This window comes from Microtus oregoni, unplaced genomic scaffold (assembly GCF_018167655.1).
Source record: "Microtus oregoni isolate MIOR12 unplaced genomic scaffold, Mior012 000012F_ref0000307, whole genome shotgun sequence".
In the NCBI taxonomy this organism is placed as follows: Eukaryota; Metazoa; Chordata; class Mammalia; order Rodentia; family Cricetidae; genus Microtus; species Microtus oregoni.
The window spans coordinates 22,262,872-22,277,629 of NW_024543071.1; the positions used below are offsets into that span (position 1 = coordinate 22,262,872).

The 14,758-nt window shown below is 41.3% G+C and overlaps 1 protein-coding gene across 1 annotated transcript in view; it reads left to right on the top strand.

Annotated features, from left to right (window-relative positions):
- The first annotated feature begins 211 nt into the window (after window positions 1–211).
- Noc3l (NOC3 like DNA replication regulator) overlaps window positions 212–14,758 on the top strand; it is a 35,126-nt gene continuing 20,579 nt past the window's right edge. Inside the window, exons 1-10 of the mRNA XM_041661349.1 lie at window positions 212–349; window positions 1,313–1,520; window positions 3,866–3,998; window positions 5,279–5,436; window positions 5,966–6,019; window positions 7,461–7,591; window positions 10,628–10,789; window positions 10,973–11,066; window positions 13,421–13,596; window positions 13,827–13,955. Coding sequence (XP_041517283.1) covers window positions 341–349; window positions 1,313–1,520; window positions 3,866–3,998; window positions 5,279–5,436; window positions 5,966–6,019; window positions 7,461–7,591; window positions 10,628–10,789; window positions 10,973–11,066; window positions 13,421–13,596; window positions 13,827–13,955 — 1,254 coding nt within the window. The 5' untranslated portion in view covers window positions 212–340. The remainder of the gene's footprint in view (window positions 350–1,312; window positions 1,521–3,865; window positions 3,999–5,278; window positions 5,437–5,965; window positions 6,020–7,460; window positions 7,592–10,627; window positions 10,790–10,972; window positions 11,067–13,420; window positions 13,597–13,826; window positions 13,956–14,758) is intronic.

Genomic DNA, 14,758 nt, shown 5'->3' on the forward strand with positions numbered 1-14,758 from the left:
GTCTTCCCCAGAACTTCAAAGGAACCCGGGCAGGAACCTGTCTTATCCCCTCAGTTGGGCCATCCGCTCAACCGATGTCAGCAGCACCCCGCCTCAGCACGTCTCACCCGGGTCAGCAAGCGAGCGCCGGGACGCGAAACCGGAGCCCCCAGGGGGCGCGCGCGCCACGGCCAGAAGACGGAAGTCCCGCCTCCCGTTTCCGGTGGCAGAAAGGTGTGGGGCTGGCAGCGGCTTCCTGTTCGAGTGAAGCTGTGCTTTAGGCACGTGTGTTACTTTCTCCGGCTCCTGCGTCTCCCCCTTCCCGTTGATCTTGTCTGCGATACTCCTCGCAGGCCCAAGGATGAAGGCAGTAAGTGCCCTCGGGTCCCCGGCCCCCGTGACTTACGGTTTCCCGGGTTGACAGGGTCCCCGCTTAGCTTGTCTTTACCGTAGATTTTCCACTCTGGTATAGGGGGCGGTGGCCTGTGTTGGGGCTCCTGGCGGTTCTTTGCACCATCAGCTTCGGGTCCATACTGGGCTTTTGCTTCCTCGCTCACGGTGACCAAGCACGGCCTCACGGAGCAGGTGTGAGGCCAGCAGTGAGCCCTGCATCTGAAGGATGTCAGACTGAAGAGTCTTTCCAGACTGCCTCTCAATCCTTTTCTACACGTGAGAAGCAAGTCCAGACTTCTTGAACCGGACCCGGAGAGGACCCGTTTCCCACTTAAAGTTTAAGGAGATAGGAAGGCTGGTGATTTCCGAGATGGAGAGGGAAATTTAGAAGGAGTCTTGGGATTTGGATTATAAAACAACTACCAGCAAGAGAATTGGAATCCAAACACATAATTCAGTTTTACCCTCCTTAGATCAGGGATCTTCATTGAGTTGCATGATTTCTGTAACCTTCACTTCCTCTGTTAATGTGACGATCATTATATGGGCGATTGAGAAGTCTGAGTGCTTTGGGATTAATAAAACACCAAGTAAATGCCAATTGTTATTGTTAAAGGTAGCCATTATTTTGCTCTGTTTGTGTTACGGTACAAGTGTTAAGCTACTCTTGAATAACCATGCACCGCAAGATAAGAGATTCATAACGTTCTTCATTTCAGGTAGAATCAGGTTATGGAAAATTCTGTCATGAGTCACCGATGCTCTAGTGCTATCCTGTGGGATGAGTTACTACTGCCTTATGTTGGTTTTAGTTCTTATACAGGATCCACAATTGTGTGACATTTGTGAAATTGGTCTAATTTGTAAGCTATTTTCCTTAACGTGATTTAAGAAATAATTTAAGTTTCTAAGTTGCAGTGCCCCTTCTATTGTTTTCTAGAGGAGGAATAAAAAGCAGGTCCCAAGCTTTCGCAAGCTGATAAAAACTAGTAAAGTGAAACTCGAAAACAAACTGAAGAATAAGCAATTTAAGCAACAGAGTACTATCAAGAAGTACCGAAAAGAGCAGAGGAAGCTAAGGCAAGCTGTCAAAGATGCCGTGTCCAAGAAACCAGTCCCCTTGGAGGACCCAAAGAGCAAATGGCCAGGTAATGAGAGCCTTCACTCACCCTAGTTGTCTCTGGTTACGCTGAAGTGTTCTCTGTGGAGGTGACTTGTGTTCTCGTAACATTCGTCCTGTGTTCATGGTCTAGGTAATGATAGAATTCCTTTATGCTTTACCACAGTCAGTATGAGAAAGCATTTCAAGATGTATGCACTGTGAGAAAGCTCGCTTCTGCTTTTAGTTGGTCTAGACAGCAGATCTAACAATGTAGTACTTGGCAAACACCCCGAGTAGCTGTGTAAATAAATTCTGGGCTACGCGTCGGCGCTGTCACCTTCCCATTCACCGAGAGCCGAGTTCAGACTGCTTTGCATTCATGCATTCTTCACCATGTTGCCAATAGGTACTTCCTTTTCTTTTTTTTATTTTTATTTTTCCAGACAGTTTCTCTGTGTAGCCCTGGCTGACCTGGAACTCGTTCTGTAGACTAGGCTGATCTCGAAGTCACAGAGTTCTGCCTGCCTCTGTCTCCTGAGTGCTGAGATTATAGGCATGCATTACCACTGCCCAGCTGGTATTTCCCTTTCTAAACTGGTGGTTTTCTTTCAGCTTGTAGACTTGGGCAGAAATTCAGCTCTAATTGTCTGGGTTATTTTGTAGAACTATCCAAGAACTTCAGATACTCAGAATAGGAAAAGAATGTGACCATTTTGAATCAGGCCAGTTCTGAAGCTGATTTAAAGAACTATTTGTTTTTTTTCTGTAACCATCTTAATCTCTTAATCCTGACATATTTGACCCAGTAGTAGCATTATTGTAAGGGATATATGATCATTTGCTTGGAAGTCAGGAAATGTGGGCTCTTCTTTTGATTTGTGATGGTAACCATGTGGTCTTGTTTGGTCACTCAGCCTCCAGTCTAGGAACAATGAGTTGATTATAGATACTTTTAGAGAAAGTATCTAAAACTTCTAAAGTTTTACAACCTGAAAAGTGTAATGTGCTGCCAGATGGTGGTGGTGCACACCTTTAATCCCGGCATTCAGGAGGCCGAGACTGACAGGTTTCTGAGTTTGAGGCCAGTTGGTCTACAGAGGGGGTTCCAGGACAGCTGGGGCTACACAAAGAAACCCTTTCTTGAAAACGAGAGAGAGAGAGAGAGAGAGAGAGAGAGAGAGGAGAGGAGAGAAAAGCAAGAAAGAAAGGGGGGGGAGAGAAGAAAGAAAGGAAGGAAGAGACAAGTGTAACGTGCTAATAGTTCCCTTAATAAAAGTAAAAGGGAAAAAAAATTATTTTTACAGCTTAGCATCTAAGTGAAATCATGAGAGACGGATGAATATAAGAAAAAGATGGAGGCAAACACTGTTAAGTCTGATATGAAGAAAATCAATGATTTTTTTTTTCCCTTGTAGCCTCACTTTTCTTACTAAAATAGCAGAGTAGGTCTTTGGATGAAATGTGGCAGGTGAAGGAGCTAGAAGTGCAGTGATAGAAAAAAAAGAGTCAACAGGAGAGAAAAAATTGGCTAACAATATACACCAATTTCTGGTTTGAGAAATGCAATGTCCTTTAAAGTAGATAGGAGTTTCATTCTGTGCCTGCTTACATAGTAGTATTTATCAGTCTTACTGCTGTTAGGAAGGTTAAGTTTTGTTAGTGAAAACACTAAGGTTGTCTTGTTCAAAGTTGAATCTAATGCACTTCTAAAAGGGTTATATATAGATATATAGATACAGATATGCACACACGTATATATCATATAGACACACATGAATAAAAAGGTGAATAAAGGGAACACAGAAAGTGAGCAGAAAAGGAAGTTAGAATGATGAGTGAGGTTGGGATTTTGTTATAGGATTAGTAACTTTAATATAGAAAGGAAAGTTTCCAAGGGTGTAAGCAGGAGAATGGTGGAAGTGTAACCCTGCAATCTAAGCCAGGGAACAAAAGCAGAACACTCTAGTGTTCAGAACAGCAATGGTTGAAGAAATAGACGTCTATATGTGTAGTTAGTAAAACAGTACATTGGAAGTAACCAAATAATACTGGAAGGACAGATGGTTGTGGTCCAAGAATGAGCACCAAGGCTTGGGACCTGGCCTTTGGAGAGGGCCGCTGAAGTGAAGCAAAGGTCACAGGAGATGAGAAGGTGCTAATGAACTCAGCCGTTGGTTCTCAGTTCAGAATACAGGCAAACACTGATTTCTAGATTTCAGGAATCAGATACTAAGCTGCTAGCCCTTTGCTGGGTGCAGAGCATCTCCACGAGGAAAAGAATTGTCACCGGCATGTCAGTAGTGCTTTCATGGGGAGTACTGGAGGAAGGGGAGGTGAGATAGAAAAAAATGCAGGACTTTAATACTTCTTTTTTCTTTTTTGATGGAACAGTTAAAAGGATGGAGAGGGAAGAGGAGGAGGAGGAAGAAGCCCTTCCCTTAGATATGATGGATGAAGATGACTTACAGCTGATGAGAGATTTAGGACAAAAAGCATCTTTTCTTACAAGAGATCTTTCTTCTAGGTAATATTTCATCTGAATTATAAGTGTTCACATTTCTGTGCGTTACAAATGTGGTTCTGAGCATCAGACCCAGGACCCTGTACATAGCTGAAGATGGACTATAACTGATGGTCCTCCTGCCTCAGCCTTCATAATCCCCAGAGGGATTATAGGCACGTATCATCTTGCCTGGTTTACAATAGATTTTCTGACGATAGCCTTTAGGTACATGTGCTGGTTAGTTTTTTGTTTGTTTTTTTGTCAACCTGACACAAACTAGAGTAATCTGAGAAGAGGGACCTTCGCTTGAGACCATGTTCCATCAGATTGGCTTATAGCAGTGATTCTCAACCTTTCCAGTGCTGCAACCTTTTAATACAGTTCCTCATGTTGTGGTAGCTGTTCGGTTGGAACCGCCAGCTCACTCCTGCTAGATCCTGCAAGCTTCATGCCTGTCTCTCCAAACCCGGGCAGCATAGAGTCTCTGAACAAAGGAAAGGCAGCAAAGAGCCCAGTTCCACATTCTTGGCTGCACTGCAGCTTCCTCCCTTGAAGTTGCCCGCTGCCCAAGTCCCTGCCTGATGCTTTCAGCTTTTGACCATATTTGGGTACAAACCCACTTTGTGGGGGATATGTCATGAACCCTCGCCTACAACCTATATAATCTCCCTGCTTTAGGTCTGTGGGCGGCTTCTCCGGCCTTGATCTCTGGGATTGGAGAACCCACCTGGGATTTGCTTTGCTCAAATAAGCCTGTTATACTTTTTAAATTCAGCTTGATCTGGCTTACTGAGGCAGCAGAGAAACATATTATTGGGGGACAGAAAACCTATTAGTGACCCCCGATCATAAAATTGTTTTCATTGCTGCTTCGTAAGTGTAATTTTGCCACTCTTATGAATATGAATTGTAGTGTAAATATTTTTAGAGACAGAGTTTTGACAAAGAGATTGGACCCACAGGTTGAGAGTTGCTGGTTTACTGGCAAGCCCGTGGGGGCATTTTCTTGTTTTATGTTAGTTGGAAGGGCCCAGCCCATTTTTGGCAATGCTATCTCTTGGCATGTGGTCCTGGTATAAGGAAAACTGAGCAAGCCAGGAGGAACAAGCCAATAAGCAGTGTTCCGCCATAGCTTCTTCAGTTTCTACCTTACGTTCCTGCCCTTCATAAGGAACTCCAGTTGTAAGCTGGGAACAGATCCTTTCCTCCTCGGGTTGTGTTTGGTCATGGTGTTTATCACTGCAACAGAGGCCTATCTAGAAGAATACCCTTTAAGACTGAAATTGAACTTGTTTCTGCAGTGAGCCAGTTCATATCAAGAAACGAAAGCATGAGAGTGTGATAGCTAAATATGAAAAAGTGCCAAGAACTCTGCAGACCGCCCCTGAGAAGGAGCTGATTCATTTGCTTCCTATCAAGGATAAAAGTGGTATAATCCCACAGACTAGGGAGAAGCCAGGTAAGTCGATGGCTGACTCCCTAGTTACAATTAGATTTTACTCCTAGAACACACTTTTGTTTTTCATTCAAAGTTTGGCATTTGGCTTTTAGTCATATCTGTAGAGTAAGAGTAGCAGCCATTAGCATATAGTGGACTTAGTAATTCTGGCCAGGGTCACAGATAGTTCTTTTGGGAATCTGTTTCATTGAGAATGCAACTAGAGCTATAAGGTTTGGGTGATTATCTCTTCAGAGAGAGGGGAATGGGGCAGAGGTAGAGAAAGAAAGAGAAAATGTGTTTGTGAAGTAATAGTAAAAGACAAAAATCAAAGACACCATTATAGTGATTTGTAGCAAAGCATGTACTCGGGAAACGCCGTCTGGACAAACACTAAATTCTGCTAGCTCCCTCCCTCCCTCCCTCCCTCCCTCCCTCCTAGTTATTGCTTAGCCTAAGATCTGTGGTAACCACCCCTCTGTTCCTTCTCTGTTCTGTTTTACCACTTAATGTTATCACAGCTTTAATATGTAAATCTGTCCTCCAATAGTCACAGACGGCCAGCAAGAAGAAGAGGATGAAGAAGAACAGGAAGTTGAGGAAGGTAATAAGACATATCTTCGTAGTTGACTGTGGTCTTTTTTTTTGTTTTGTTTTTGTTTTTGTTTTCAAGACAAGGTTTCTCTGTAGCTTTGGAGCCTGTCCTGGAACTAACTCTTGTAGACCAGGCTGGCCTTAAACTCACAGAGATCGCCTGCCTCTGCCTCCCAAGTCCTGGCATTAAAGGCGTGTGCCACCACTGCCCGGCTGATATACTTTTTATTATGGAAAAGTGTGCACAATTACATTTTTCAATGGCGAGGCAAACATGAAAAATTTTAATTGTTACTGTTTTGAATCCTTCTAATTATAAGAAAAGGACCTACTTAACAAAAACAATTACTTTTGAAAACAGCAAAATTGATTTTGTGATGTACAATCTTTTTTTTTTTTAAGGACGGTTGTGCTTAGTGTATGTCTTTTTCAGTTACTGAAATGTGTGTTTTTAACATTTAAAAACATTTAACATTTAAAATTGCTGCTTATTTAAGTTAGTAAAATTATATTTTTATTGTATACGTATGCATGTGGAGATCAGAGGATTGACAGCAGGCTCCTTCTACCAGCTGAGCCATTTCACTGTCCCCACCCTCACCGTTTTTTTAAGACGAGGTCTCATATGCTCAGGTTGACCGGAAACTTACTGTGTAACCCGGGATGGGTTCAAACTCATGGCAACCCTGCCTCAGCCTGCCAAATGCTGAGATTACAGGTGTGAGCCATCATACGCCATGCCTAGTGGAATAGTTTTAACTAATCAAAATTAACCTGGAAATACATTTTATATGAAACTACTGTTAAATTTTACTTCAATTTATCAGCCCTCATTAAAAATGTGTGTGAGATTATAGACCAACCGTTGTAGTTAGCTGGTTTCAGTCACTGATCAGATGCGCATCGCAGGTTATTCTTGTGTGTTTATTATCTAGTTTCCTCTGAGTCTTTCTCTTGGAACTCACATTGCAGACCAGGCTGGCCTCAAACTCATAGAGATCTGCCAGCCTCTGCCTCTCGGCATATGCCACCACCACCCAGCTCCTGTGAATCCCTTAACATATAATTCAAAGCCCTACATAGAGTTGAAAACAAAAGTATGGTATTTTGTAACTTAAGAAAATACTAAGTCAAGAGTGTTTCATTAGCTAATGAAGTTGTGGGCTTGTTAGGATAGTATTTAAAAATTTGAGCGTGGGCTTTGGGTCCATTTCTGTTAGGTTTTGAATTTGAAATTGAAGTTAGCTAAGCTGCTTTTTTAGCTTTAGTTTTTGCATTTGCAAAATAACATGTACGTGTGTGATAGTAGACTGGTGGGTTATGCCCAACAATAAACATAGATGCCTACTGCCATTGTTAATACTTATATAAAATGAAAGGTAAAGTAAATGAAATGAAAAATGAAATGAAAGTAAAGGAATATTTAAGAAGGAAAACCTAATTTCTTTCAGAGGTCATTGAAAACCCTGTTCCAGAGCTCACCATAGAAGAACATTTAATTGAGAGAAAGAAGAAACTACAGGAGAAGAAAATACAGATTGCAGCCTTGGCATCTGCCGTACTGTCAGATCCAGAAAATAATGTGAGTGGTATTGATTGTGTAAACCACAGATTGTTGAAGAGCTCTAGTCTCCTTTAACACACAACACCGAAAGGAATTAACTAACCATAAGCTGGAGTTGAATGAAACAGTAGACAGAATCTTAGCTTCATCTCGCATCTCAACCTGATTTCTTTCATGAGCTTAGAAAAGCCACTTAGACTCTAAGCTTTGTTTTCCTCATTTGCAAACAAAGATACAGGACTTATTTTGGCAACTCGGAGGGTGGTAAATATCTTAAAGTTACTGGATTAGGGAGGAATCTTCCTGCAGATTTGTCTCACCAGTCAGTAGAGGGTGTGTGTGTGGGGGGCAAGCTTCTGTCCCCACACGTGTGCATGCACATGTGTGAGTGTGTGCCTGCTGCTGTTCATCCACCTCTCTGATTGTGCCTTTCTGTGTCAGTTTTCCCAGGCTTGTCTCAAACTTGTGTTCCCGCCTCAGCTTCCTAAGTTTTGGGATATTAGGTGTGTATCATCATATCTACCTACTTCAAGGTTTTAGTGAGGAACATTCTGTATAAAAGTCAATGGAATTAGTTCAGAAATATTTGTAGTTAGAAAATACTGTACAAGGCTGATAGTGTACATTTGCAACCTTAGCACTAGGGAACTTGAGGCAGGAGGATTGCTACTAGTTCATAGTCAACCCATAAGTAAGCTCCTGCCTCAAAAACCCAGAGAAACAAAGAAAAAAGAGAGAGAGAGAAGGAGACAGGGATGGAAATGTGAGAGGAAGGAAGAAGAGAACAATACGAATGCAGGAAATGCTTTGAGTGAAGTTCAGCCAGAGTCTCAAAGGAGACTGCCCTGAGTCTTGGGTACATGGTGAATTCAAGAAATCTGGGGTTCAGTCTTGGCTCCCCTAAGTGCTGCTTAAGATAGGTTAAGTCCTTTTTCCCAAGAGAACAGCATTTCAACACTGTTGCGAGAATTAAATATTTCACATTAAATGATATCGTTCTTGTTATGTTGACTTTCCCAGTATCTGAGTGTGACAAGTATTTATCTATTGGATGATAAATTGGATTTTGCCTCTAAACATTACCTGCTGTTGTGGAGGGAGGGATGTGTCATGGTAATGTGGAACACCTGTGTGGACTGGATTCTCTCTTTTCCTCTTTACAAGAGTTCCGGGGATTGAACGCAGCTTGGTAGTCATGTATTTTGCCTGCCATCTCCCTAGCCCCTGTTATTTAGGGTGAGAAATGTCATGTGGGCAAACTTTGAGTAGTACTTGTCTTTTTTAGTTTAAAAAAAGGTAATATATGGACCAGAATCAGAGAGGGGAATGGGGAGTTAGGATAATTTTTCATCTCTGTTTTCTTATTTGATCACCATAGAACTATAGAGATATTCTTATTTTAATTTTTTTAAAAATAAGTTTATTTTTGAGAATTTCATAAATCCCCCCATTTCTCCCTTCCACTGCTCCCCAGATCACCCCTAACAAATCCATCTCCCAATTTCGTGACTTTTTGTGGAGGGGGTTTGGGGAAAAGGTCTCGCTATGTTACTCCAGCTGGTTTGGAACTCAGTGATCTGCCTGCCTCTGCTTCTAAAGTGCTGGAGTTAAAATCTTATGATGTCACCATGCCAGTTTTTTTTTTATTGTTGTTGTTTGTTTTATAACCCATGAAGTCTAATTAGTGCTGCCTAGATGTACGTGGGGTAGATTTGTTTTGTTTTTGAGACGGGGTTTCTCTGTGTAACAGCCAGGGCTGTCTTGGAACTCACTCAATAGAACAGGCTTGAACTCAGAGGTCCAACTACCCATTTTGATAGCCACATAATTGGGCTCAGGTCATCTGCTACTCCAGAGGCTTATGCCTGTGCTCCACAATTTCAGGATAGTAAATAGATGAAGGCCCGTTTGTCCTTGCTGTGGGAAACATTGCTAGCAAGCCAGAGTACTGCTCTTCACTCACTGTTCTGCTCCAGTAGCAGTAGTAATTCAAAGGAAGCATGTTAATTGAAACCAACTCCTTATTTATTTATTTCTAATGGGATTGTTTCACATCCTTACTGACTACTCTCTGCATCTTTCCAATTTTAGTGTATGTGCTGCTGAAGTTAGCACCAACTTAATACTTTTGTATTTTATCATGTAAATTATCTTCAAATCTTATTGCAGTTAATATAACTTGGCTCAATATATGTATATATTTTCCCTCCAGTATCAGGTATTGAACCCAGGACCTCATGTATGATGGTCAAGTGCTCTACACTGAGCTACAACTTCTGTGGTTATATATTTGCTTAATTTAGTATTAGTAGTTTTGTTTGTTTCTTTTCTTTCTTTCTTTTTTTTTTTTTTGATACAGACTTTTTTTTTTTTTCTCTGTGTAGACCTAACTGTCCTGGAACTCACTCTGTAGACCAGGCTGGCATTGAACTTAGAGAGATCTACTTGCCTCTACCTGCTGAGTGCTAGAATTAAAGACATGCACCACCACTGCCTGACGCAATAATTATTTTTATTGTGTGCACATGGGTGTACTAATGCAGTTAAAACTTAGCTCTTAGGAGTTGGTTCTTCCCTTCCACCAAGGGTTCCTAGGATAGAAATCACAATCATCAGGCATGCTCTGTAAGTACTTTTACCTGCTGAGCTTCTTGCAAGCCCAACTCTTCCCCTCTCCTCCCCTCCCCTCCCCTCCCCTCCTCTTCCCACCTTACCTATCCCCCCCCCCCAAGATATAGTCTCACAGTGTAGCTCTGGCTGCCCTGAAATCAGAACCCACAGAGATCCACCTGCTTCTGCCTCCCAAGTGAGTACTGAGATTAAATGTGTGCACAGTCACACCTGACTCCTAACCTATTTCTAATAGTTTGTACTTGCCTACATGGTTGAAGTATGGTTTTCCTTTAACTTGATGTGTCCATTGGAGTTTATTGCAGCTTGGCTCTGTTAGTCTTTAGGTGAATTCCACTTAGGATGTCAGATGCAGGGCTGTTGTCTTTTCTCTGAAGTGTTTTGCCGCCAATTCTGTAGTCTTACGAATCATTTCTTTAACAGATTAAAAAACTGAAAGAGTTGCGTTCCATGCTGATGGAACAGGACCCTGATGTGGCTGTCACTGTCCGGAAGTTGGTGATCATTTCCCTGATGGAGCTATTTAAGGACATCACTCCTTCCTATAAAATCCGGCCTCTAACTGAAGCAGAAAAATCCACCAAGGTGATGCTAGAAAAAATTATAAGCAAAAAATTTTGGAGGACTAGAGATGGGAAAATAGGGAGTTATTGTTGTTATTTAATCCTTGTTCTTCCCCCAACCCAAAGTGTAAGGCACTCGTCTTCTTGTCCGTTTTTGAAGTTAATGTTCTGATTTTTAAATCTAAAATAATTTTGGTCTTTTCAGATCCGTAAAGAAACCCAGAAGTTAAGAGAATTTGAAGAAGGCTTGGTTAGCCAATATAAATTTTATTTGGAAAATCTGGAACAAATGGTTAAAGGTATATTAAACTTAGACTTTCTCTGTGTAACCCTGGCTGTCCTGGAACTCATTGTAGAGCAGGCTGACCTTGAACCTGGAGACCTGCCTGCCTCTGTCTCCCTAGTGCTGGGATTAAAGATTGTGTCACCACTGCCCAGCTTTTTTTTTTTTTCTTTGTCTTATTTTTTTTCTCTTTGATATAGCCCTGGCTGGCTTGGAACTCAGTTTGTAGACCAGGTAGCCTCAAGTGTACAGAGAGCTGCCTGCCTCTGCCATCTTAGGGCTGGAGTTGAAGACTTGCACCATCATGCCTAACACGCAACCATGTCTTAAAAGAACATGCATATCTAACCTTATATGATCACAAAGGTAACTTTATATTCTGCTTTATGTGAGAGGCAGTCTAAAGTCAGACTGGGACTGTAGTGCAATTGGAAGAGTTCTTACTTAGCGTTCATGAAAGCTTCTGTCTCTGGCACTGTTTAAGCCAGGCATAGGTGGTGGTACACACAGTGATATCAGCATAGGGGAGGTGGAAACAGAGATACCAGAAGTTCAGGGTCATTCACACCTACATAGAGAGTTCAAGTCCGTTGTATGCCAGAATGGAGACCCTGTCTCAAAACACAGAAAGACTTCCAGAGTTCAGCCTTTCTCTACCATTTGCATAATAGGTAAATTACCTTTCTGTGCTTTTTTAAATCAATAAATAGTAATAATATTGTTTACCCTATAGGATTTACGAGAAGCAGTTTGATTTATAAACATGAAGTGTTATTAGTATTAGCATTATTATTTCTGTAGTTCTTTGTCTTTCCTTTTATGCTGCTGGGGACTGAACGCAGGAAAACATGCACACTACCATTGAGCTATGTGCTCGGCATGCTGTAGTCCTTCATAAGTAGTTATGCATTTGTTGCATTTATGAATAGTTGGGATTTCTTCTTCTTATTATTATTATTTTAAAACTGTAGACAAAAGACTATATCTTGAAATAGGTGTTCATGTTTTAAAAGCAGACTTAAAACTTAGCTAGGATGATAAGCCTTTTGAATACCCATTTCCAAAAAAAGAAGGGCATAGTGAAAATTGGGTGGTGAATGAGAAGAAACCCAGATTCCTAGTTCATCTCACTGAATTTCTTTCCTGAGTACTAGGACCAAGGGTCACATAGTTCCCAGCTGAGACAGTGCTACTGAGCCTCCTGTTGGCCCGAGTGGGACAGAGAAGTGGTAGAGTGGACACTGGGTGGAGAGGGGAGGCTTGGATATTGTTTTTATGCTTTGGTATCCATCTGGAACATACTAGGATTTGTTCCTGGAGACTCTTACCTGGCCATTGACAAGCCCAAGGACAGGCTCAGTAGAGACCTTGTCTCACAATATAATGTGGAGGGCCTGGAGAGATGGCTTAGGAGACCTAAGTTTGGTTTCCCAGACCCACATCAGGCTGCTCACAATTGCCTATGACTCCAGCTCTCAAGAATCCAGTACCCTCTTCAGACCATGTGGATACCTGCATTCAATGGTGCACATACCCACATTTACCCATTAAAAAAGTAGGGTGAAAGGTGACAGAAAAAGACAGGTTTTGACCTCTGTCTTTGGCATGCGTATGGATGTGGGCACATAGTCATATACTGTGCACACACACAAAAGAATGTAATGTAACTACACTAAAAATGAAATTAAGTTTAATATTAAGTTAAATACCAAATTACCATTTCTTTGGACGGTGGTGGGGCACGCCTTTAATCCCAGCACTTGGGAGGCAGAGGCAAATGGGTCTCTGTGAGTTCAAGGCCAGCCTGGTCTACAGAGTGAGCACTAGTATAGTCAGAGATGTTACACAGAGAAACCCTGTCTCCTACTACCCCCCCACAAAAGAAAGAAAGATACCCCAAAGTACAATTTCTTAATTTTTTCTTTAACATATATTTATTTGTTTTGAATGTGGGTATACACTTGGGTGCACAGATGGCATTGTGGGAATGTGAGTGTCAAGAGGGCACCTTGGGGGAGGCAGTTATCTCCTTTCTTCCTGTGGATTCCAGGAGTTGACTCCTGAGCCAACTTTTTAGCCCCACTTAACCATCTTGGCATGTAACTAATTTGAAAGATTAGTAAGATGATTTATGTTCTCTCTCTTTTTTTTCCTTTTGGTCCCAAGATCAAAATCCTGTTATTTTACAGTTTCTTCTTTATGTAAGTTGTAGCTTCTGTCTGAGACCATGAAGATGTTCTACACAGATCTGACCATGCAAATATTTTATAGTTTGATAAAGTTTGGGAATACATGTTAACTGTAAAACAAAAGCCAGTCAGTTTAAGCTCTGACCAGTGACTAAAGTAACTGCATTTGTGTTTTACTTAGACTGGAAGCAAAGGAAGCTGAAGAAGAGCAACGTGGTCTCCTTAAAGGCCTACAAAGGGCTGGCTGAAGTGGCTGTGAAGAGCCTGTGTGAGCTGTTGGTGGCCCTGCCCCATTTCAACTTTCACAACAACATCATTGTGCTGATTGTCCCTTTGATGAATGATGGGTCAAAATTGGTGGGTTTTTCTAAAACTGGTTTATTGCTCTTGCCCTTGTTAGGAAGATTACACACTGCTTCATCTTACCCCTAAATTCTTTATAAGCGATTAGTAGTAATTAGCAGTTTATTATGCACCTGACTTGAGCGTTAGTTTAGTGAGTAGTTCTCCTTGGAGGCTTTTAACCCAACAGCAGGGGTCCTCGGCCAAGTGTCAGCTCTACTTTACTGTCACGCTTTCTTTTTCAGATATCGGAAATGTGTTGTGAAGCAGTAAAGAAACTCTTTAAACAAGATAAATTAGGCCAAGCTTCTCTTGGTGTAATTAAAGTGATTTCTGGTTTTGTAAAGGGCAGAAATTATGAAGTTAAGCCAGAGGTAAGCCTTTCTTTTCTTACTTTGAAGTTTGTTTTAAATTTTCATTTGTTTACAAAGTTAATTTTTTACTGTTTCAAGAAATTCATTTACAGACTTCTATAAGGTGGAAAGTTAAATATATATATTCATTAAGTAAGTATTGCTGACAGTTTGTCGTGCATATCTTCCTAGATGTATTGGTAAAGAGATATATGCATCCTTGTTTCAAAACTTAAAAAAAGTCTTCTAGTCGGGACCCTTTTCTGCAGCAGATTGGTATGATGTGCGGTGAGCTTCAGCATCCCACACACAAACATACAACACCCTGCTTGGTAGCGAGTTGTCTCAAGAATTTTCCTGGTAAGCCGGGCGATGGTGGCGCACGCCTTTAATCCCAGCACTCGGGAGGCAGAGGCAGGTGGATCTCTGTGAGTTCGAGACCAGCCTGGTCTACAGAGCTAGTTCCAGGACAGGCTCCAAAGCCACAGAGAAACCCTGTCTCGAAAAACCAAAAAAAAAAAAAAAAAAAAAAAACAAACAAGAATTTTCCTGGTATAGTCAGTGTTGGAGAGGCCACTGTTCATATTATTATTATTTTTAATATCGTGAGTATTCTATAAATTCTTATTAGTGGATCCAGTAGTAATTACATTTAAAAATGAGAGATTGCCAAATGGTTTTCTAATAATGTGTCTTTCAATGTCATTAGTGATTAGAGTCATATCCCAACTGACTGCCCAATACTGAATGTTGCTATTTAATTTTTTTGTCAGTATGTAAGGTGTAAAGCTGCCCACATTGCATGTGTGTTTATTTGCATATTA